Genomic DNA, 26,218 nt, shown 5'->3' on the forward strand with positions numbered 1-26,218 from the left:
AGTCTTGTGACAAATTATAATAGGATATTATGGCCATAAAAAAATCATAGTACTTGGATACTTAAGTACATTTGAAGGCAAATACTTTTGTACTTTTACTCAAGTGAATGTTTAAAGGCAGCACTTCTACTTTTACTTGAGTAATATTTTACCTTGAGTATCTTTACTTTAACTCAAGTACATGGTATGTGTACTTCGTCCACCACTGTATACATATGTAAAAATAAAATATGTTATATACAGATAATGCAAGGGAATGTAATGGCAAGTTGGATGAAAATAAATAGACTAAGCTGTGTAATGCATATGATTATTGCTCAATGGGACAGTTTTAACTGTTCATGATATGGATAGCCTGAGCGAAAAAAAAAAATCTTGTACCTGATGATTCTGGTGCTCAGAGCTCTGTAGCACCGGCCAGAAGGCAAAAGTTCAAAGAAGTAGTTGGCTGGGTGAGTGGGGTACAGAGTTATTTTTCCAGCCGTTTTCCTCACTCTGGAAGTGTACAGTTCTTGAAGGGAGGGAAGGGGGAAACCAATAATCCACTCAGCAGTCCGAACTGTCCTTTGACAGCTATCAGAGTCTTCTGATAGCCGAACCAAACAAGATAGTTATTGAAGTGCATAGGTCAGACTCAATGACTGCTGAGTAGAACTGTATCAGGAGCACCTGTGGCAGGTTGAACTTCCTCAACTGACAACCTCTGCTGGGCCTTTTTCACAGTGGAGTCATTGTGGGTCTCCCACTTCAGGTCCTGTGAGATGGTAGAGCCCAGGAACCTGAATGACTCCACTGCTGCCACAGTGCTGTACAGAATGTTGAGTGGGGTCACTGTTGAGGTGTTCCTCGTAAAGTCCACTATCATCTCCACTGTTTTAAGCATGTTCAGCTACAGGTTGTTTTGAATGCACCAGACAGTCCGGGTATTGTTGTTCAATGTCTGTGTTCTGATCAGCCAGCTGTTGCAGCATTGTGCTCACACATGCTTGTGGAGGAATATAAACACTCACCAGAATAAACGAGGAAAACTCCAGCCTGCGAGTAGAAAAGATTAGAGTTGATAAAAAGCTTCCAAATTAGGACAGCACATCTTCTTTAATGTTGTAACATCTGTACACCAACTTTAATTGATGTAAAAGCATGTTCCACCACCTCTAGTTTCCCCAGTTAACTCCTCAATGTGATACACTCTGAACTGCTGGAAACCCGGCAAATGTAACGCACTGTATGGAACGGCTTCACTCGGCCAGGTTTCTGTGAAGCACAAGGCAGCAGAGTTTGAAAAGTCCTTGTTTGTACGGGTGAGGAGATGTAGTTTGTCCGTTTGTTAGGTAGAGAGTGGAGATTCACTAGATGAATACTCAGCAGTGCTGTACAAAAGCTGCACTGACGGAGCTTGACCAGCACGCCGGCTCGCTTCCCTCGCTTGCGTGTCATAGCGTGCTTGAACAACACAGCTGCATCTCCAACAAAAATATCAAAATAGTCAAAAACCTGTAAAAGATTGTCTGGTATGTGCTGCTGAACGTTCAGCAGTTTGTCCATGGTAAAACTGATTGTAAAAAAAATTACTAACCACAGGACAAACAAACAAAAACAACAAAAGAATTGGAGAGCTCCACACCAAGGCTGCTATCTGCGGCACCATCTTGTATCCCCAAAAAAAAGAAGTTCCATATAACTTTAATGTGCTTAGATGTGGGATGCAACAGAAGCCTTCTTCACAAGTTAAAAGCAACTCTTACATTCATACAGATGTGATCATCACAGACGTTTCGTTATATTGTGAACAAATCAAACCTGAAAACAACATTTGTAACTTCTGAATGAGATATGTTTACAGTGATGTATTGGTGGGCAAATGTACGATGTGTGCATCGGTCACACATCAGACTCGCCATCTTATGGAGATGAAACGTGGATCAAATATATTTAGATGTCCTTGAAAGTCCAGTTTGGTCTTCAGAACTGTATGAACTTTTCCTGGGACTTTCCATGGATCAAAAGCAATTTTTTATGTTTTTCTTGATATCGTCCCATACAAAAATCAAGAGTTCATGGCAAATTAGCCAAAAACATGCCACAAATTCGCCACAGATCATTTTCACATGCAAATGAGCTTTGCGGCAAACTTGCTGGCAAACTGTCCATTGTTGCCAAAGGTTTACCAGAAGTTTTCCACTACCGGTGAAGAGATGTAAACTTCTGGCCAACATTTGAAGCGAATCACAAGCTTATTCGCATGTGAAAATAATGAACGGCACGTTTGCGGTAAGTTTGCAGCAAGTTTAGATTTTCTGTTTCAAGGGTGTTTTTCCATTCAATGCCATTGTTTCCTCCCACTGAAGTTCACAAATATTGTGGCTGCAAAGAAAATTGACTGTCTATTGACCGTCACTGAAACAGGTCAATAGTGTGCATCATCAATAAAGTGCATACTGAATTTGGTCCTCTGATTTCACTGTCTTAATACATTAAGCTATGTTAAGCATTTTTCTCATTAAGCATTTTAGAATGCCCTGCACATCAGCAAGATAGATAAAAAGAGAAGCAGAGTGATAAAGGATGAATGAAATAGCTAAAATTATATAAAGAGATAGTAGTAGAGAAGTAAAGAGGGAGGGGTTACCAGCTGTGTCCCATTAGAGGTGGAGCACAGGAGGTGGTTGGGGTTGGCAGGGGGCAGTGTCCAGGAAGTGCTAAAAGGGACATGCAGTGGTCTGGACATGGGTTTTATTAGACAAACTGCCCTCTGTGTCTCTCTTTCTCTCTCTCTCTCTACGCCCTTGGGCCTAGCAAGGGCTACACCAGTACAAAACTATTAGAGCCATAGAACTGGGGCCAGACCACCCAGAGACACACACATCATAATGGCTAACAGGAGGAAGTCCTACCATCAGGCCTGCAGCTGAAGTGAAAGAGAGAAAGACTTAAAGAGAATGTAGATGACAGAGGCAAACAGAGAAAGAGGGAGAAATAGGAATGAAAGAGGCAAACTGCTGTGGTTTAGCCACTAAAGCCCAGAGCTCTCCTTTTTATTTATTTATTTTGTCTGATGCATTTAATGAAATACTAATCTTGGTTTTTACACACACTGGCACTGAGAAACCAGGTTGAAATAGCTCGCGTGCTTGCAAAGCAGAACCGTAACGGATAGCTCGTGAGAAACTGCGCGCAGAATGAACGTTCAAGATATTCGCGCGCCGCAGTGAATGGACATTCCCGCCGTTTCAGTAATGATTATCAGTGATGATTATCATCGGCGGCCCGAGGGGTAAAATACATATTCAAGGAAAATCTGAGTCATTTCTGTGGTATGTCCGCCTATTAGCATATTCATCACCGTCGCCTGGGGTAACGTAACCAAAACATTTAAATACGGTATCTCGCTTTAAAAAGTAACTGAACCGCGACGAGCATATGTGGAGAATTTGACACAGCCACTCTCCGTGTTAACATTCCGGAGCAGGATGTGTATACCGGTAATGAGCCTTGGCTCTGACTTCTAAGATCCTTTCCTCCATTGTCTTTGATCTTCTCCATCTGAGTTGTATATTGTACCGTCCAAACACGCGGACCGTCGCTATCTCTGCAAACCACAAGAATGTTTGACTAAATAACGTGATTCCTCGGCAGAAGTCATGGAAAGTAAGTGGAGGTGAAGGTGGCAATTTGCATTAAAGATGAGATGGGCGGGATTCATATGTTACCATAGTAGATTCTGTTGGGTTATCCAAATATAAAGGCAAGAATGGACCTGGTTTAGGTCTACAGTCTGTTGCGGAGTGTTTCATTGTGATTTAATTTAAAGACAGATTCACTGACTCAGGTTGAGTAATTTATTATTTCAGCCATCCAGTCATTAAGGTGTTTTATAAAGATAGGCCTCTTTTATTACATGAGAAGGCCAGCTACCAAATACCAGGTTATGTCAACAAGTTTTTAAATAATCATGTAGGCATGATATTTGGGTCATACATCACTGACAAATAAAGTGTTCAGAGGTGATACAAATCTAAAATCTTTTGCAAATCAAATTGAAAGTGTGAAGTTCGCAGAAATGAAATCGTTGAATCCATGCAGGTTTTAAAATGTTTTGAAGGAAGAAAAAAAAATAACATTTTCTACAAAATAAGTATTTAATTACATTAAAAGTCATGTGGTCTAACCATAAAGTAAAAGGGATTCAAATACTTTCCTTGCAACTTCAATACATGTTTGCATAAATTAAATGTTAAAAAGCTTCCATACGCATTTTTCAAGATGAAACATTGTGCTTCACAAATATCATGATTTTTTTATCATGCCTTTTCATAAAAATAATTATATTTAAAAATAATATTGTTTTTTTTTTTCTAACTTTAAACAGTCACGAGGGTGTACAGGTGTCTTCTGTGTTTTGTTTTTTTCCCCATTACAACAAAATGCCTATGTTGGTTACACCACATGATTTTGATTTGGTGGACAGAAGTCTTTTAAATATTAAGATCTTAAAATAAAATTGTTCACAGATTATTTTTTAAATAATAATAACATTCTGCACTACTCAACCAAACAAACCTCTTTTCTTTCAAGAATTTCCCCTTTTCAAGACTTTTATTTTCATGATTTTTATAAATCACATATTTTTGTGTGCTTTAATATCAAAATGAGTTTGAATTTATTAATTAGAAACATTTTCATAATTGAAAACGTTAATATAAATTATTGTTTTGAATTAATTGCATTTGTAATGTAATGTATCTTTGAATCATTTAATAGATATGAACAAAAAACTGAGCTTCACTGTTTTGACCCACGTATGGTGGAATTTAAAGATTCTCAGTGAGAGGGTACTGTAGCTTAAAGCAGTATATGCAAAATCAACTTATTTGCACTGAATTATTGTCATTTTTATTTAATATTTTGAATAATATATTTTACATGGGTTCAGTAGCCTATTGTCCATTATTGAAAAAAAAACAAAGTGTTCCATTTCAAGGAAATAGCAGCACAGCGCACCGTTCAAAAATGCATCTTTCACCCCAATCTCTGAGTTCACATCAAAAAGTGAAGTTAATTCATTCGCAGGTAATTATTAAACCACCAAAAGCTATCCAATACAAAGATTTATGGAGAAGGTGTCCCTGCCGAAGATTGATCGAAAGCAGAATGTGGGGAGGGTTTAATCTCCTCCTGACCACATTGCCGCTCTCACAAGGTTGGTCCGTCGCCTCACCCTCTTCCTATCTGGTGCAAGGCTACAGACTCCCTGACAGAGCTCAGGTCGGGAGATTTAATACTTAAGCTATTCAGTCATTAAGGTGTTTTATAAAGCTAGCCCCAGCCTTCTCTCTCCCTCGTAAAAAATAATATTTGTCTTTCCAACTGTACTGTGAACCACAAAGTCCTTATGTTTTATTTTCATCTGTGCTGTAAAACCTTGTTCTTGCCCTCAGTCCCACCCGGCTATGGGCAATTACCTTGTTCTCTAACTGTACTATGGCATGTATTCATGCATATGTATGCTTGTCTGAAGATGCATGAGCTAAGCTGTGGGGAAGCCACACTCAGGGCAGGAGGTCAAGGCTACTTGAGATTGCAAGAGAGTGTAATGTGTTTTAATTTCCCTCTGCCTGGCACACACACACACACACACACTCACACAACTGCACGAAGACAAATATGCAACCTTATTTTTCCAGGAATACTTTTGAGTCTGTTGGTAACATGCTGTAAATTAAGTGTTGGATGAAGTTAAATGAACAGAATGGACAAGAGATGTACACAGGGTGGAATTTTCATACCTGAAGCTTAAAAAGACTCTTATTTAGTAGAAACTCCACAGCAACTGTCTAGACTGTTAACATCACAGTGCACTTGAGTTCTCTGTCAAGTCAGCTAATATTATTGCTAACTAATTAGCTAATCAAAGCGCTAAATTAAGATGTGCTGTGTGATCCTGTTAGTTATTCTTCTCCTCTACTCCAGACTCGTTATAGGGCTCAACTGACAACAATCTGTGCATTAGGTAGCCTATGTAGCTGTGGGCCTAGATGATGCTGATGTTTGAAAAAGAATACTGCCATGCTAATCTTACTATTTTTGTGGTATGCAGTATACTGTGCATTATACAGTATACTTTGATTTTAACATGAACTTCTGAAATTTCACAAATTTCTAGATAAATCAGGATATTTACTTGATATTACTTGATTTTATCCATCAGGGTAAACAAAGTTATTTCATTACGATTCAATATTACAGAGACAAATATTTTAATTTCTTTGGAATAACATGCACAGATTAATTTAGAATTAGACAAGGAATGTGTATTAAGAATGTAAATATAGTAATATAATAAAATATAGTAAATAATTATAATATATAAAAGCAATTATCTTTGTTTAAAAACCAACATGATCACACAGCAAGTCATCTTGTTGTTTCTGAATGATCCAGTACCCAAATATCTGCCCCATTATGCAGAGTTACTGATCAGCCCCATCTCCCATCACACGTTTTTACGTTGGTTCAAATTATTCACTTATTTCCTGTTGCACAACCGGAGGCTCATTGTATCAGCAGTGAAGGAGTTCTGGATTCTAGTCCTGCATCAAAAACAGGAAGTAATCGTGTAGAATTAATGCGTGATTCAGAGTATCCATTTTCCATCTTAGATTCAATTATTTACTCCACTAATGGTTAGGTTTAGGGTTGAGGTTTGGGGGTAAAGTAAAAAAAAATATATATATGCATTCTGCTTCACTGTATTACTATCCTTTATAGTTAATAAAAAAAACAACAACTGGCTTCTGGCAGCCCTCTGTGGGCCTTTCACCCAGAAACTGAGCGAAAGCACTTCCCACTTCGGCCACTGGGGTTTGTGTTTTGATTTCCGATAAACACAGACCGAATTAAGCTCAAGAAAAGTTAAGTCTGTAAAAATAGCAGATGATCAGAGCCAATTATTTCCAGTCAGAAAAACACATCTGACAATTAGCCATAGAATTACTATGAATTGGTTGACAATGTAAGCGCAGTTGCAATTTGTAAGCTTTGCACTGCTAGAATTTTATGAGGAGGAACTACAGTTAAAACCTTAAATAAACTAATCTGATTACTCACCTTAAAACTCAACACAGCGAGAAATATCATGTATTTGTTATAGCTAAAGCAGAGGCTACTTGATGTAAAAAGGGACAAGATTTATTATTCAGAATAAATTAATTTGAGTTAAGAACATTAAAAACATTATATGATTTATTGATTGATAGTCATTTCATAAAGGCAGCATAAAAAAGCTGAACCACCTAACTATCAGTATTTGTTCTAAATAATCGTTATCGGCACACAATTTAATTTATTGGTGCACCCAAAAAGGGTTATTTTATTTTATTTTGACATTAATTTATTAGTTATTTTTTGATCATACTGCCAAAAGTTTAGACATTTGTACACAAAAATTGTATTCAAAATGCAAAATAGGCCTTAATTAACTAAATTAAACATGCAGCATAAAGAGGTCATGTGACAACAACTGTTTGAAACTGATATTTTATTCAGTCTCATATTGTTTTATAAAAAAATATATTGTTCTAGCATACTGTATGTACTGCACAGTATGCAATAAGCACTATGAGAGTATTTTATTCAAAACGGCAATGCACGTTTTAGGTGATATCCTTAATAGAAGTTTACATTGTTGCATTTATCCTGTTACACCACGTTCACCATTAGAAATAAGTGCATTCAAATCCTGCTCCTGTCGTTTACTCAGGGTCGGAGTGATTGTGGTTGATGATTGTTCATAGCCCTTAGAATTAATAAACTAAGTTGTTAGTTTTATATCTTTAGTATGTGTTTGTGTGGGTGTATATGAGTGTTTCATGGCCTTGTCATCTTGTAGGAATACAGAAAAGTGAGCATCCATTTGACCAGCTTCAAATTAAACATTAACTCCTGTTCTCTCGTTAAAGCTGTTAGCACGTCACTCTGTAGGTTGTAAATACCTCCTCATAGCCTCTTCCCCACCTCTGTGTGTATACCTTACAGTAATGAGGTATGCCAGGTGACACAATGTGTGTGTAATTTGACAATATCACCTGACCCTTGCAACCATTAAAATTGTCCTTCCTAAATTTAAACACATTCTAGTAACCTCAGTACATTTCAGTATATATATTTAAAAAACTTCCAATACACTTTGCACTTTAAGACATGGACTAGATGCCATTTTCACAACTACTAGATTGCATCCTTAAAAAACATCTGTTTATAATTCGAAAAGGATCCAGAGATGTTTTTTGGCCTTGATTAGTGACATATTAATCAGATTGTCTGTGTTTTTTATTTTATTTCTCCAATTCTATTATCTTAGATCGTGACTAAAATATAATTGTTTTGGCCCCAGCATTCTACACTCTCCATAACAACAGTTTTTATATCCCTCCTTTGATATTCTGACTGATTTCGTCACTTCTGTCCTTGCGTTCATTAATAATGCAAACACATTACGACACTGCAAAGAGAAGATGACAGGAGCCTGAATTCTCCTCTTGAACCTCCTCACAAAGAATGAAAATATTATCATATAATCATTTTATGATATGAGGTTTGACTCTGCTATTTGCCTTTAAAGGGATAGTTCACCAAAAAATATTAAAATTGTCATAATTTACTCATGCTGTTTCAAACCTGTATGACTTTCTTTCTTCTGTAAAACACAAAAGGAGTTGCTGGGCAGTTTGTTAATCTCAGTCACCATTCACTTTAATTGCATCTTTTTCCATTCAAGTGAATGGTGACTGAGGCTGCAATTCTGTCTAATATCTCCTTTTGTGTTCCACAGAAGAAGAAAGTCATACAGGTTTGAAACAAAGTAAGGGTGAGTAAATAATGACAGAATTTTAATATTTGATTGAGACGACCCTGTGTTCAATGAGTTGAAGCAGCTGAACTAAGCAGGGGGAGCAGAGAGACAACTCTGGGCATGGAAAGATGGTGTATTCAGTGTCAGCATTGAGTTACAAGCTTCAGCATTGTCAACACTTTTACTACTCTCACACATTCTCCCACTTTCTCTCTCTCTCTCTCTCTCTCTCTCTCTCTCTCTCTCTCTCTCAATGGAAGATCAGTATTTGAGTGACTCTACTCTCTGCCAAACTCACTCAATACAGTGTATCAATACTTGATACCCCCTCAAAACATGAGATCTTTCGGAGTTGAAAACTCTCATGGTCAGACACATTGAGTGCATCTGTCAGAAACGGTTCAAGCAAAAACCAGCTCACATAGATTTTTAACCATTTCCCCAATTTCATGTTGCATGTAAACACCTTTACTGGGGTTCTTATGTAATGTGCACAAGTGTTGTGCAAATAACACATTTTGTAGTCAAAAGCAGAGAATAACACAATGATTTCAAATTTTGCGCAAACATGGTGTTCTTGCGTTGCTGGAATTTTTGAAAGAGCAGATTTTTGGTAGTTATCAGCATATTGGTGCACATGTAATTGCCCTCATTAATATGCTCACTAAGCTGTAGTGCTGGGCGACTCTATGGTTCATATATGATCATGTTCCCCCTATCTCCCTCTTCTTATAATGTCCTGTTCTATCTCTGCGCTCTTCTAAACAAAGTGCCAAAAATTTCTGCCTAAAAAACTCGAAGTATGACTGATGGAAAAGAACACACATTATTATCAGTTTTGTCATGCTCTTACCCGTCCATCTAATTTTCTCTCTCTTTCTCATTTGCTCTTTCTTCCTCTCTGCCTACCATTATCCAGTTTTGTCTATTTTCCTATGCTGCGTTTGTTTTTCTGCAGCATTCCAACGTTCCACTGCCGCATTAAAGCTGGATTCCTGAGTATAAATGGATTACATCATTGTTATTGAATAGATGTTGCTAATTCAATCGTGCTGTATGGATTTGTTTTTAGAAATCAAGTACAGTAAGTGCTTGAAGAAGAGCAAGAGCACTAGACAGCTTGGGCAAGAAGAAAGAAATGGAGAGAAAGCCACAGGAGCAACCTAATAGAAACCATTTATGTTTTGCAGAAAGTATTGGGTTTGGAGGTACGGACGAGATTTGCGGCCAGCCGTGTTTGGGTTTCTCTCTGTCCGCTGACAGCTTGCTCCGTTGGATCGTGGTAGGGCGCTTCCCATAGCGCCACATCTAATCATGCCAATCAGAGCTGACATTTAGAGTGGGCCCCAAAGTCAGTTCAAGAAACAGACTGTCCTGTGAGCTTTGTTAACAATACCATTCAGCAGATTTCAACACCCTCTTAGCTCCCAAACAATGTTGTGTATCTCTAGGCTTGATATTTCTGAAGTGGACAAATTGAATTGGGCTTAAATTGAGTGCTGGACGACATAAAAAAGTGTTATATGTCTGTTGTTCATTCTGTCAATTTCAGTGAAACTGAAATTGGCTTAACTGGGCTGTTGGGTATTTTGGGACGTGTTAAAGCACATGATTTTAGAAACATTTCCCTCAGACTACTGTTCTCCTGGGAACTCATGAAGTACAAACCCAAACAGAGAAAGTCAACTTAAGTTGCATTTCGAGTGGTCGAAAAAGAGATAAAGCAGCAATAAGAGAAATCTGAGAGCCCTGTGATTATGTCCTTGAGTTTTTCCATACATACAATTCAATTGACCACCCAGCCGATTGCTGCCCCTCACCCAGCTCAGCAAAGCATGAGCTGGAAAACTACACTGTCATTTCCTCCCTCTCTTTCTCTGACACTCCCAGTCATGTTATAGCAACTCCTAAATGTGCAAGACTTTGAACCCTGTTGTTAGAGAATCTCTTGCCACTCCCCTGATGGCAGCTATGGGGCGTTGCATGGCCAATGAACATGAAGTAGAAGACATATCTCTTGGCTTAACGTTTCAGGGGCTATAGGGTAGAGTGAGGCTAGTTGTCACACTTTTAACTCAAGTAAATATTTCTCAAGGCATGTTTATTATAAGTCGATTTCTGTGTAGGCACATACTGTATTGGCTTAATACCTTGGCTATAAAAAAAAAAAAACATTATTGCCTAGGGAAGAAATTGCAAAGATATTGCGGCATGTTGTCAAACCGTGAAAGGCAAGTTGTCAAAATGGGAACCTGCCATTAAATAGCCTACTGTAGGTTTTTATTAGCATTGGGAAGATCATCCTGCTACAAAATTAGATGTACAAAATGTCTTTAAGGACACATTGTTCGTCCATGCCCATGAAGAGGCCACACCTGTAGTTGAGTGTAATTTAACACCAATTGGGTAATACGCAACCTGTGACTCGTAAGCCAGGGTGACCATATAAATGATCCTCAGACTTTGCTAATGACAGAATGAAGGAGGCGCATCGGGGGAAACACATACTTGTGTTTGCCAACCATATGTTTGATTAGGGAAATATCCAAAATGTGTTGTGTTGGGGGGCCTACAGGAACAGGCTTGGGAACCAGTGTTCTAGGCGGTTGGCATGTCACAGCTGTTTCACACCTGTCCAGGTGTAGAAAGTCGGGCATCTGTTACATACCACGCCACAAACTGTGTTGAATGCATTTGTGGTCAGCACTTTCCTTCTGAAAACTTGACCCAGCATAACACCCTGTTGGTAGAAGGCTGACGCTGTCTACGGTGCAAGAGGAGCCAGACAGTTGTACATCACCGCGATGCGCATGAAAATGAAATGACTTTTTTTCAGTTTGAACTGAAACAGACACCGAAGAATGGTCTGTACCATGAGGTGCGCACGCATGAACTACTAAAAAGGAGAGCGCTGTACTCTTTTTGCAATCTCTGTACATTCATTACAAGATATAATGCGCCAAATGGGAAAGCCCTTTATTAAAAAAGTGTGAGCATCTCGTGTGAGTGCTGTACTTAATGCACTGCTCACCATTGGGAAGTGGTTGTGCATAATGTGCAAACTTTATTACATGTGATTAATGTGAGAAACAGAAAACAACATATTGAACAACATTCGTGGTTCCATTCAGCACAGGGCTTGCGCTGAGGCTGCTGCCTTCTTTTGGCTCAAGGCTTGCAAGGATTTACCAGCAGCTTGGTGGTGAAATTTGCCGGCGCTGAGGCAGCTGGTGTGGGGTTTTTGGCCGGCTGCTGGCCAGAGTGGGAGTAAGCCGGTTGTGATGAAGTACTGCTCCGTTTTGCTATAAAACGTATCATAGCCTGTGAGTGTTACTGAGTCGTGACATAGTGGTCAACAAATCTATCCACAGAGCTTCTGAAAAGGCCAGCTGGAGACACTGGAGCATCAAATAGAGCGTATTTTACAGCGTTGCACATTTCCGTGAGGGTCAGCCAGATGTGAGTATCCAAAAACATCAGGTTGCTCGTTGACTAACCAATGGCCTATGCAGTAACTTTCGTGGCTCGCAGCGTTAAATCCATTGCTATGCGGAGCTCTTTGAACATCTCTGGATCATTTGTTTGAGTAGCTTAGCTTGGAAAACTTGGAGCATCGTAATCACGTAGAGTGCTGAACCAGTTTGGCCTACCACTGTGTATGCTTTTCCAGACAGTGCTGAAGTTAATTCTTCAGAAAGATGAACGGGCCGTGAGTTCCACACCCTGCTTCTCGCCGGGCAGAGATGTGTCACTACAGCCTCTTTCAGTGGGGGTAGTTGGGCATAACTTTTGTGTTCCCCGTGGTCCACTTTATTGAGAAGAGTGGAATCGCTCTGCGAGCAAGCTGAATAGGGCACTTGCCAGGATTTTGTCAGTTCATTATGAACTTCCAGGGAGAGCGGATCGTGGTTGCTTGACGGCGTCCGAACTGCACAAACCATACATAATGGCAAGGTTTTTCAGGTTTCTCTGGAGACTGCTCGAGACCGAGCTCTTTGGCCATCCACTGACCACTCGCCAGATGCAGCTAGAGACATAACATCATCATCCCCAGCATCAGAACCGCTGAACGTGACGAGGCGGCACACTCCTACAGAGGGCCAGGCTCGTCATGCACATACTGCATTGGCATACACGCAGTATACAGAGACTGAGGGGCTCGCGGGGCATGTGCCAGCATGATGTCCACCTCAAATTCATCCTGCTCGACCTCGCGGCCCCCACCATGCGTCCTAATGTGATCCATCGTGAGTCACACAAGAGGTGGGGGGAAGTGCACGTGAGGCTGATCCGTCCCTCAGAACATGGGCGATTGTGAGCGAAGCATCTTGAGACACATGCCCTCACAGTGAGGGCAATCTATCTCTACGAGAGCTGTCTCTGCGTGGCCCAAAAAGTGAATGTAGTTCTCATGCTGATCTGATGGCGGGATGTGTCCCTCGCATAAGAAAACACTTATGGAATGACACCTTTAAAAAGACACGAACATACAGTATAAATTTGGTGAATGTAAACGTGCTCAAAAGAGCAAAAATGTAAAATATAAAATACAAAAATAGCAAACAATAGTTTTGTTGAACAGATATTATAATTCATTAATTGCATGAAATTACAACCTATAAAAATATTGTCAACCATCAAAGTATGATGGTTAATTAAATTTAATTTGGAAAATAGATTTCACAAAAGTAAAAATAAAAAATTAGCATGTTTGAAACCAACATACAAAACCATTACTAGAGCAAATAAGCATTTGTGTGTCTAAGAGGTATAGCCATTGTGACAACTAGCCCTGGTCTCACCTATATATAATGAAATTAAACCTCAGAGAGGAGACACGCACTACTGTTTTCTTGATGGTTAGGAGGGCTCATTTCCGGCCGCTGCTTTTGTGATCTGTCTTTGTCATTATCACTACCGCTGTCAGAGTATTACAGTAATAGAACAGATTTCAGACTTTTTTCTAACCACTCAAACCAAACATTAGCACAAAGTCTTTTTGGACAGTCACAGAGCGTAATATGGCACCACTGTCTTTGTCTATTTATTTTCTGCTACTATTTTTCTGACTTTCATTTTCCATCTAACACAGTTGCTTTTTCTCTCACTCCAACCTCTATTAAGCTCATTGTCTGTCCTCAATCTCTACTTTCTGTCTTTGTCTTACACTGTTCATCTTGGTCTATTCCTCCTTTTCAATCTTTCTTTCTCTGGTGCAGATGCTGGCGCAGTAGCAAAGGTCAGAGGTCACTGAGGGTTTGGGTTTCCTGAGCCAAGCCTCCTGCAGAGCTCAGTCAGGGCGCTTCCTTGGGCACAGACTACTTACTGCACCCTCCTCTGCAAAAATATTACTCTTCAAGCAGCACAGGGGAAAATGCAGTGAGAGGGGAAAAAAAAAATATTTTTTCTTTACCAGCATATGATGTTAGAATCAGAGTTTCATCTTTAAATACAAATGAGACTGCCAAGCACATGAAATTTCAACACAACAGAGATCATATTAGCTTAACAACTTATATTGTTAAAAAAATATAAGTATTAAGAGCTTAGTACTTTATCCTAACTGTGCTCACGAATTACAGGATTTTTAATTCACAAATATTAAGTGGTATACTGTATGTATGAATTGGTGAATTTTGCGAAAACGTCATATTTCAGTAAAAAAATCAAATGAAAAAAAATTGCATGAAAGAAAAATAAGCTTATTTTTAAGACAATTAGCATGTTTTTCTTTCATTGAGATGTTATTTTCATGACAATTAAAGGTACACTCAATATTTTTAATGCATGTCATGTTGGACTAGCATTCCCTTTGAAACTCTTCTGATGATTATTTGAACAAAATAATCCACTAACTATTAGCTTTAATTTGCATTATTTATACTTTTTTTCCAGGTGTTTATTTTTCATTTATATATTTAATTTTAACATGTAGAACATTTAATTAACATATCATGAACACCGAATTAACAGTAAAATACCTTTTGAACAAATTAATATCAATAAAAAAACTTGTGTTTGCATTTGTGTCTGTTGTCAATGAGTGTGTGTGTGTGTGTGTGTGTGTGTGTGTGTGTGTGTGTGTGTGTGTGTGTGTGTGTGTGCGTGCATGTGTGTGTGTGTGTGAAATTATGAGTATGAGTGTATTTATAAGAACATTTTAAACTTTTCTACCATTTTAAAGCTTTCTTGTAAGTTTTTATATGATCCGGATCAACTTTACTCTGAGGTACAAAGTACAGATTTTTTTGTAGATTTGTTTTATGTTCTAAAACAAATACATTGTCATGTTCTGATCACCTCTGTTGAGGATGTCATGACGTTTCAGGCTGAAAATGTAAAGTTAAATGGATGTAAATCATTGTTAAAAGTTAAAATGGGTCAAACTGACTCCCGAGTCCATCCAAGGTTTGAGTTAAAAGCTAAACTGATTAATTATCATGAATTTCTTAGTATTTGATATGTTCCCTTTTACTTTAAAGGCAGCATGCTCTCGAGCTCCACAAGTTTGTGCAAATCTGATGATCCATGTTATTCCAGAATTATCTGAGAATTTTCCTGATAGCATCTTGTGTGCTTTAATGGTAGCAAGGAAATCTGATCAATGCCACATATTTGCTTATATGATTAGTGACTTAATCTAACATATTTTACATTTCTTTTATATTATAGTCTGACGTTTCTTTATTTAAATTTTTAAGCTCCTAAAACAGTTTATTTCCAGATTTTCAATGTGGTCTCAGACCTTTGAACCCACTGTATGTGTGTTTGTTTGTGTGTGTTCATGTTTAGACATGCAAGTCGATGAGTTAGTTAAGTATGTGCTCTTGCAAGGGCCCGGAGGTCCAACCGCCATGCTCTTAATAAACACATCAGTTGGGTTGACAGTGCACAGTAGGGGTGGATTGCAAGGCAGGGAACTGGGACACAGCCCTCATAAAAAATCACTTCTAATTTATTTTCCCCCAAATTGGAAAATGCACGCTCACACCTGACTAAATCATCACGCGTCAACAGGAGACAGCCCCCTGCCTCACACAGGCGAAACCTGAGCTCAGCTTTGCCGCATGGTCTTGGGCCATCCAGGCAGAAAAAAACACCGAGTACATTGCACACCCTGTAATGGATTCTGCAGATGTGCAGCCCAGATAGCCCTGTTCTTAATATGGCCACAACTATTCAGAGAACCTTTATCAGATTTGTCATTTGTCTTTTTTCCTGTCCCTTTCACCCTTTGGTTGGGATGGCCTCAGAATGCCCTCTCACTCTTTCTTCGGCTCCCCCTCTTGGCTTGTAGCACTTGCTCTCTCTTTTGCTCTACCACCCTCGTCACATCCCTTCAATTCAGCTCATCAGTCACTTCTGATCCAGTTGGCATTTCTAAGCGGGGTGTCCATACTCAGCAAGCTTCAGGAAAAAAGGTAAGAACTTTAAAAATGTCCTGCCTCTTAATTGTATACTCTTTATTTTCCTCTTAATCCGTTTTTTTATCAAATCAATTAGCCTTCTTCACTTTTTCTCACCATTTCTCCAGGTTTCTGCATACTCCTGCCTTGTTCACACTCCTTCTCTCTGTGGACTCTCCCAACCCCTAATGTGGAACACACATGTTATTATTCTAGATCAGACACAGTTTGCCATAAACTTGACATATACCAAACAAACAGCAAAGGTGCCCATGGGACAGGAGGTAGTGAGAGGGGTCGAGGATGAAAGGTTTTAGGGTGGGTCAGACTGCTGTCATTCTTAAATGGTGTCCTAACCAGATGGATGCTAAAAGATTCAACCACAGCCAATCAGAGCATACAAAATGTTTATGTACAGTAATGAGGAGCAGGATTTTGGACCACTGAGAGTTCACAGTGGAGGAGGCTAGAGCACATCACAGCAGAAATAGAAACCAAGTGATCGACAGAATGTCTTGCTTGATGCAAAGCACTCAACTTTATGATGCTCCAGGGGGCTGCCCCTGTGATAAGTGTACTGCAAGTCACTTTAGATAAAACTGTAAGGTAACTCACAAATTTGCAAAAGAGTTTACTATTAATGGGTTTATTTGCATTGAAATATGTTTACATGTTCGAGAGTGGTGGACTGGTGGGCACGGCATACTGAGCAAAGTACAGCTTAAGACATTGGATATAAGACACACAATTAAAAACAAACCAGCTAGTCTAGTCTAGAAGGCGCTGTTAAAAAACTTCAGTATTAAGTGTTTCTGTTGACAAATAATGACGAGAATCTTCTGTAAATGGTTTATAAGCTGACGAAAAATGTACAAACTGATTTTTCAACTATGATGTGAAACTCTCCCAGTTATATTCCATTAAAATGCCCAACAAAATAAAATGACTGGATATAAAGTACTTAATCATTCATCCATAATATGAAATAAATAGTGTATTTGACACTGTCAAATATACCGAAAAGATAATTTACACTCAGATGCCCCTTGATCTATAAAATTACTATTTTCCCTCTGAGAACCTCTGGCACATGAATCTTAATACAAACTTGAACACAGGGTTTGTTGTACAACCTTTGCTAAACCGGTAAGTTTAAAATGTCACAAGCCGCAGACACAGGACATGTGTTTTGCTTCTTTTTATCTTTCAACGCTGGTGAAAATAAACATTATCATATATCAGAATACTAAATCAGATATTATGTGCTTGTGTAAATTTGAAATGAAAATGTGATATTATAAAGTTCCCTGATCCAGATAAGCAGGATCACTGCATTTTGCTTTTTAACAGCACTAGCAGATATTCATATTTTTTAAACTAAACATTGTTTGTTTGTGAAGTTTCCTATATCTCTGGACTGAGTAGGATACACTTTTTATCTATATCAATTCCTATTTAAAAAAATTTCTCAAACCAGCCAATTTGGCTACTAAATTCTACATTACCAGCAATTCATAACTTCTACAAGTCAAAACTAAAAACTACACAGCTTATAATGAATTTTTATTCAGATTTGTCTTTTTTAAAATGGCAGACATCCCTGTTTCCCATCTGACTCTTTCATAATATTCTCATAACCCTTCATTTGTCACCTGTCCTCCCTTCACAGACTCAACAGTGTTTGGCAACTGTACTCTAACTAAACCGCTGTACTCTACAGAAATATTAACTAAGCTAAAAAGCTAGTTACTGTACAAACTACGTGGCAACTGTAGCTTTGAAATGTTTAAATAGTCAACTGTGTTTTTATTCACGTGAAGTTTCTCAAAATTCTCATTTAAAAAATGTTGCCTACTGTGGCAGTACCATGATGGTATCAAATATTGAAAAATAGGCCACAGTTACCATAGGAATATGATTACCATATGCATGTACCATGCAACTGAAATGACAAGTGTTCAAAGTGCATTAAAAAAGGTTAAACAGTAGCCGACTAGGTGTGGATTTGGGTGATGGGAAGAGAGATATGTAAAGATATATCAGCAATTATATATAACTTTTTTGGCTGCTGAGTTCTCCCTTGAAATCCATTCTATTATGATAAACACAAATATATATCCATGTATGATAGAGGCTTTGATGAGTAATCTACAGGGAGTAGTAATGAAAGGGAGATTCTATTGCTAACTAATGTCCTGTTTTGGCTGAGAGTGAGAGACAGCAGGAGTCAAAGGTCAGACAGGGTTAGACTGTCAATGCGAAGACATACAGCACTTTTACTCTCTCTCTCTATCTCCCCTCTCTCTCTAGGGCCATGCCAGATGTTAAAATCTTTGTAACTACTGACAGGCCTACACAGATCTTTCTCTCAGCCTGTGACTGACCCTCATAACCTCTGTTTCTAACAGCTGTTTTTACTGTAGCACTGTTTCCACAGTGATGCCAGACAGAACAGAAGGAGAGGATGGATGATGCTATAACTTATGCAGTAGAATGTTGTGTATTTCAGTGAATAAACAAGTAATTGTTTAAATTAGTGGGTTGATAATGTCTTAATACTACGCAATATTTTCAGTTCTTTTCTGTTTAAGTTGTGTTGGGTCACTGGGTGATGTCATACCTTCATATAGTATTCGTGAGAGGTTGGATGATGTCATGAAGTATTGCAGAATGTTGTGTGAGAATGTGGATGATGTCATAAAGAATGATACAAAATGTTTTAAGGATAAAGTCTTACCCGATCTCATGAAGAATTGTACATAATTTACGAGTTTACTGGTAACTCATAGTACCTAAACGTGTTTAATGATTTGTGTATTTACAAATGGTTCAATTGCGTTTTACTCAACAGAATGTTGACCTCATATTACTTTAAAGCACGAAAATTGCATGTGTGTTAGCGAGTTGATTGACAGACAAAAAGGTGATTGGCTCTTTTACCTGCAAGGTGGGACTTCCTTTCTACATCCATTGACTGTTGGATGCTAGAGCTTCCTGGTTGGGCATTCCAATTTCTCCCATTTATTTTAATAGGAGTGACTCATCTCTGCTAAATAGTCTCTGGCCTCACCTTCTATAGACCTACAATGCCAATTATGCACTACATCTCCTCCCCGACGTTTGCACACTTTTACTCCTGATTTCTTGCAATACAGGGACAGTAGAAGTGTACAAAACCAATGCATTATTTATTAAAAAGGTAACTCAGATATTATGGTCTAAAATAAATGATTGTGTTACTTTACTCGTTGCTTGACAAAGTAATCTGATTATGTAACTTATGTTACTTTTATCACGTTACCCCAACACTGGACAAGAGACACATACGGATGTGATTTGCATCTGTGACCACTGAGACTAATAAGACAAGCAAACGTTTTTACAAACAAACACATCTGTCAAGGCACTGTTTCAGGTGATTGATCACCAGTAATTGTTGTGGACTAACTTCTGTTTAGACACAAAAGATACATCTTGCAGATCTTTTGGATGAATGCAAAGCAAATGTATTTTTATTTCTTTTTTCTTTTCTTTGACAGACGCTTCTATCCAAAGCGACTTACAGTGCAGTTATTACAGGGACAATCCCCCCGGAGCAACCTGGAGTTAAGTGCTTTGCTCAAGGACACAATGGTGGTGGCTGTGGGGATCGAACCAACAACCTTCTGATTAACAGTTATGTGCTTTAGCCACTACGCCACCACCACTCAAATCTCAAATATCTTGTTACTACATTCATTTAAATATTTTGAAGTCCTGTGGAGAACAAAACAGAATCGTAAACTGTCTGTATGATCTGTATAAACTGAAGTTAACCCTCTATTCTAATATGCTTTTAATGGCTGTAACCTTAGTAATGGATAACAATAGTACATTTCAAGACTTTTCATTCTGTCTTTAAGTATTTACATAGTTTAAATTCTGGTAAACATTAAGACTTTTTATCTATAAGGTTCACTGAAAACCCTAAGAAGTTCACTGTACTCATTTGATTGAGTAAACTCGTTCTTTCAATTCCACTGAGTTATGGGTCTCCCAAAACTTGAGTATTTAAGTTCAGTTAACTTGGTTTTCAAGTAGAGTAAACTTAACTATTTAAGTTGAGTTAACTACACGCAAGAAAACTTAACTCAGATTTGAATTTAAATATTGTTGTTTCTACTGTTGTACATTTTAAATGAATTGATTCAATTTTAGATCAAACAACAGCACAGCTCAAATAAAGATAATGACTGATTCTAGGTCAGTTATTATATAATTATTTTCACATGCACATCATCTGCACATACACTAAGAGAACTGAGATAGTGCGATTGACCAAAGAGACACAAATCACCCTAATGGTGACATTACACCAAACAACTATATGCAAAAAAGCATAAATAATACAACAAAAGAGCTAAAACATCTATGAATTCAGATGTGTGACTATCTATCTTCTGCTGAAGACAAACAAAGGTTTTTAGAAGAATATCTCAGCTCTGCTGGTCCACACAATGCAAGAGAATGTTGACCAAAATTTTCCAAAATGCACATAAATGCAGCATAAAAGCAATCCAGAAAAACGATTAGGTGGTGATATGCTCGAAGAATGCAAATCAGCAAAAACACAAAAAGAAAGGGGGCATGGGTAAGCTCAGTGGTAAAGACGCTGGCATCCACCCCTAGAGTTTGCTATCCCAGGGCATAATGCGCGACTCCATCCAGGTCTCCTAAGCAACCAAATTGGCCCGGTTGCTAGGAAGGGTAGATTTACATGGGGTAACCTCCTCATGGTCACTATAATGTGGTTCGTTCACAGTGGGGCGTGCTGTCTCCGTGGCAACGTGCTCAACAAGCCACGTGATAAGATGCAAGGGTTGACAGTCTCAGATGTGGAGGCAGCTGGGATTCGTCCTCTGCCACCCAGATTGAGGCGAATCACTACACAACCACAAGGACTTAAAAGCACATTGGGAATTGGGCATGCCAAATTGGGAGGAAAAGGGAAAAAAGAAGAATGTAAAAGTGGGGATTGAGAGTAAAAAGGATTTAAATATGAATCTGTTAATCATATCTCTTCTGAAGACATGGATTAAACAACTAGAGGTTTTTAAAATGCTTTTCATAACAAGTTTGGATTGTATAATGTGGTTGTCACTCTTTTTCATACTGGACTGTGTATGAACATATTTAGCTCTTCAGACATGACTCACAACCATATTCTGCTGTTGTGTGAACAGTCATAGAGGAAAACATTATAATCAACTCCCCCTCGCTGTATCTCTCTTTTTCTCCCATCTTTACTCCAGCATCACTGTAGAATTACTGAATGAGACCTCCAAAAAAGGCTCCAAAATTTGGCGATTAGGATCAGGGTAAACCAACTCTACCACGTTTCCTCCCCTCCCTCTCTCTCTCTCTCTCTCTCTCTCTCTGTCCATCTCTCCCTATCTGTCTCCCTTTCCTTCTAACCCTGTGTGGCTGTGTTGAACATCAGTAAAGCTGTCAGGCAGCACAGCCAAGATAAACAGGCAGAGAGCTGGGTTCAGAGGTGAGAGGGGCTGAAATGTTTTTCCAAAGGAACTGAGGGACCCCTGGAGAACCATGGCTGGGGCCAGGCAAGGGCCAGCGGGGAAGACGATCCCCTCGATTGCCCTCTCCACACTAACACATTGGCCAATCACCTCTCTCCCTCTCTCTCTCTCTCTCTCTCTCTCTCTCTCTCTCTCTCTCTCGCTCTCTTTCTCTCTCTTGCTCACCCTCTCTCTTTTTCTCCCCAATCTGCATCTGTGTACACAAATACTCTCAACAGGATCCCCTTCACATGCACACACACACACACTCATTCATCCACTCGCCGGTCAGGCTCTTTAAAACGCTGCTGTGTCAACACAAAAGGGCCAACATTTGCACACACTCTTGCACATGTTACATGCAGGTACACATATAAATGCTAAATATGGACCTATAGTGTAACCCAATATACAGTATAAAATGAAAAATAAACACATTTCATTGCAACTCCATTTGTTATCCAATACTAACCTGCAAGTATGCAATGCAGAAGAATGCCTGTACAGAAACTTCTCCATCATGTGAGCATATGGTTCAGACTCTTGCAGTGCCTTGGGAGGGGTGAAACCACTCAACCAAGAGTGACCTTTCTCTCCCTTGCTCTCTTTCTCGCACTGTCTCATGCTCTTTTGGAGAGATTGCACAGAAGGACAGAGAGAAATAAAGAAAGGATGCAAGGAAGGGCATCCAGGTGAAAAAAGCAAACCAGAACAATAATGAAGCTAGAACAGGGTGATGAACACAACAGAGGGGCGGTGTGAGAGGAAGAGAGAGAAGGAAGTGTCTGACACCTCCATGCCAAGAAAAGCATGTTGAAATGAACTAAGACAATAAGTCTGACAGAACGCAGGAGGAAGAACAACATTGGGTGAGAGAGTTGGCTCAACAGAATTCTGGGAGCACATACCCTTTCACTGCCATCTGGACCAGCATTTATAACACAGCTCAGAGCTCATCTGGGATCCAATTCCTCTTCATCCTATGTTGCTGCTCATTCTCATAGGTGATACCGGTTAGTTTCTCCAGCTCGAAATATATTAAATCAATCCTCCAGCACTGGTTAATGAGTAAGACTAGTAAAACAGAGGGCAATGGGAATAAAGTGTCAGTTAGAAATTGTTTCTCTGTGCAAGTGAGTGTTTTCAAGCAATGTGCAGGGCTATGATCACAATAGACATTAGTAGAACATAGAGGATTGTTCCAGCTCATGAAGGTCATCAGGTCAACAGTTCAGATAAATAATATTAGTGACTTGTAAGATAACAAAAAAAAAAAAACATGTTGTGCAGAGTGACAGAAATTTCCATAGATGCAAACTACTCATCTTTTGGTGAAATTCGTTGCCCACTGTATTCTCAGCAGCATCCACGCTCAACTCACCATGCGCCCCAGCGAGAGCGAGAACCACATTATAGTGACCACAAGGAAGTTAACCCAACGTGACTTCACCCACCCTAGAAACCAGGCCTGTTGGTTGCTCAGGAAGCCTGACTGAGTCACTCAGCAAGCCCTGTATTCGAACTTGCAACTCAAGGTGTGGTAGTCAGCGTCTTTACTCTTTTATTCTTTAAAAATAGACCAGGGCTCATGTACTGCACTCTTTTCATTTTGTGTATTTCCCTGTCAGGTCTGTGCTCAAAAAGGGAGCCACCAGTTAGAGTAGTTCACCTAAATATTGAAAAACCTTTCATTTACTGTTTATTTTTTCAATACAATAATACAAATGGCCTCCCTGGGGTAGAGAAAGTGATTAAATGTGAAAAGGGTTATGGAGTTAGAAAATGTTTGGCAACCACTGATCAAGTCTATAAAATGTAAATAACATTTTTATAATTAACAATCTAATTAATTTCTCTATTACAATACATACATTTCTCAGTTCTTACCAAATTGTATATTTCAGGCTATCAGGTGATATGCTAATAAAGTATATTTTATATTTTATAGACAAAAATTATTACACTTTGGACCTATAGAGGCAAATAGAGGCTTTATTCCAAAAGTTAAGGGAATGTTATGCAGAACGTTTGCCTTTGTCACCATTTTATTTCTTTGCTTTTTTTTTTATTTCCATGCAATGAAAGTGAATGGTGACTAAGGCTAACATTCTGCCTTACATCTCCTTTTGTGTTCCATGGAAGAATATGTGTTTGGAACAACATGAAGGTGAGTATCTAATTACAAAATGTTAATTTATTCAAATCTATTACTTTAATGTGATAAGTGAAAAGCCTACTCTTCATCCAATTGTAGTGGGCATACATAATTGAGAACAGTTCAAAAGCATAACATTTTGTTTTGATTTGTGTTTTCAGATTATTTTTAAACACTAGTATCAGTGAGGAGTTTGGATGGCGATGTCACACAGGTAAAATGGATATCCACAATAATCTCAAACATTTTGGGACAGTGGCAATGATTGAATCAGCACAAACCTCATGTCTGGATCCATGTTTGTCATTTTATTGATATGATCTCAGTGGATTTTTCAGTAATATTTATATTCTCAACACACATTATAAAGCAACCAATAATGAAGTGTACCATTTAAGGGAATAATGGATATAAGTAAAGATTTTGGTTGGAAAAGAGAGGGGGATGGAGCAATCCATTCCTTTACCTGCTTTTGGTTTTTCTTCCTAGCTCTCAACTTCCTGCCACTGCTCCCCATCAATCTGCTTGGGCCACAATGGTCTGTGACAGAGCCGGGCAGTACCACAGGGGAAGACAAACAGTGGTGGACCCGGAGCTCACTTCCTCTCCCTCACCCCATGATACTCACACTGGGGTCTGCCACCCTGACGGCCTCCCTAGTGCTACATACCACATCCTCTTGGTATATAAATATCCACGAAAAAACGTCCTGCCCCTCACCAAAACATGACGCAGAAATAAAAGAACATGAGATGGAACGAAAAACCTGAGGGTTTGATTAGAGAAAATATATAATTGACACAAAATGCATGTTATGATGAATAGAGGTTGTTTTATTTGGAGAATTGTATTGGTTTGTGAAAGTTTTTAAATGTGTCACCACATGAGCTGTACCTTGGTATACATCTAAGTCTGTTCATCAAAACACAAATACTACTACGGAATACGGAGAGAGTCCTGTGCAATTATATAATTTTCACTTTAGCTTTTCCCCTGAGGTCCTCTCACAGTCCCAAGATGTCCTTTCATTTTCTCTCCACTCTCTCACTCTCTCTCATTCAGCATCTGTTACATCTAAACAGCCCACTTAACCTAATCTCTGTCACTTTCTCTGCCAGCAATATGTATGCACACACACACCGAGACAGGCTTACTTTCTCTGAGGTTTCTTACAATGCATTCATTACAAAAAAGGAGAGAAATCCTTAGTAAAATTACTAGAGGACATTAATAATTAGGGCAGATTATAAGCAGCCCCTGTACTGCCAGATGCCTCTCTGTTTGAGACTCTGCTCTGCAATCTCAGGGCACTTCACCTCCACCGCTGCTGCCTCTCAGGGAGGATGGCCATTGTTTCTGGCCAGCTTTTATTTCTTTATTCCTAACATTTTTTAAATAAGGTGCATTAGAGAGGTCTCATCATCTTTTCCCGCTTTTCAGCCCTCCTCAGCTTTGAACTTGGGGGCTGAAAACCGCAACCCACTTCAGAACCTTTAGCCCTGTGTGGCCACGCACACATACACACACACTCATATGCACATGCAGAAACCCACAGATACACCACAAAAGACTTCCGCCATAACATGGTGCTTCAGCACTGAAAAAATAGTCCTAGGAAAGGTTCTCTAAAGGCAACAAAAGACTAAGGGGAATATAACCACACACACACACACACACACACACACACACACACACACTCACTCACTCACTCACTCATGAACACACAGTCCTCTCTTAAAGGATTAGGGTATGAGTAACAGTATTTAGGACTAAAACCACTAAAGTAGGGTTACTACCTTAGAAACTTTCTCTAGGAGTGATAAGTAGTCTCCACCTCCTCTCTCCTTCCGTTCTGTTTTAGAAAGAGAGTTGCTGATGTAGTAACGGTGCTCCACAGTTCCTGTAGTGTTTGGAGATGCAGGAAAAGTATTGTAGTGAGTGTGATTACATGTTGCACATGATGGCTATACTCCAGCTATGTAAACAAACACACAATTGTAAAACAAACCTCAGAGATACAACAAGCTGGAACCATAACACATATGTGCTACAGGGAAAAATCTGATAGAAATGCATTGTCTGCTATTTATTAAACTAATATTAGCACATACTGTGTGCCCTGAATCAAAGCATAAAAGTATGCAACATTCAACAATACATATATATATATATATATATATACAGGGCTGGGGAGTAATGGAATACATGTAACGGGATTATGTATTTAAACTACAAAATATTATATAAAAAA

The 26,218-nt window shown here is 38.9% G+C and overlaps 1 protein-coding gene across 1 annotated transcript in view; it reads left to right on the forward strand.

The window, feature by feature from the left end:
• The window catches only part of LOC127630476 (metalloprotease TIKI2), a 185,733-nt gene extending 165,792 nt beyond the window's left edge, over positions 1-19,941 (forward strand). The window contains exon 6 of the mRNA XM_052108026.1: positions 19,797-19,941. Within this exon, the coding sequence (XP_051963986.1) occupies positions 19,797-19,926 (130 nt within the window). The 3' untranslated portion in view covers positions 19,927-19,941. The remainder of the gene's footprint in view (positions 1-19,796) is intronic.
• The last annotated feature ends 6,277 nt before the right edge of the window (positions 19,942-26,218 follow it).

This window comes from Xyrauchen texanus, chromosome 37, assembly GCF_025860055.1.
Source record: "Xyrauchen texanus isolate HMW12.3.18 chromosome 37, RBS_HiC_50CHRs, whole genome shotgun sequence".
Lineage (NCBI taxonomy): Eukaryota > Metazoa > Chordata > Actinopteri > Cypriniformes > Catostomidae > Xyrauchen > Xyrauchen texanus.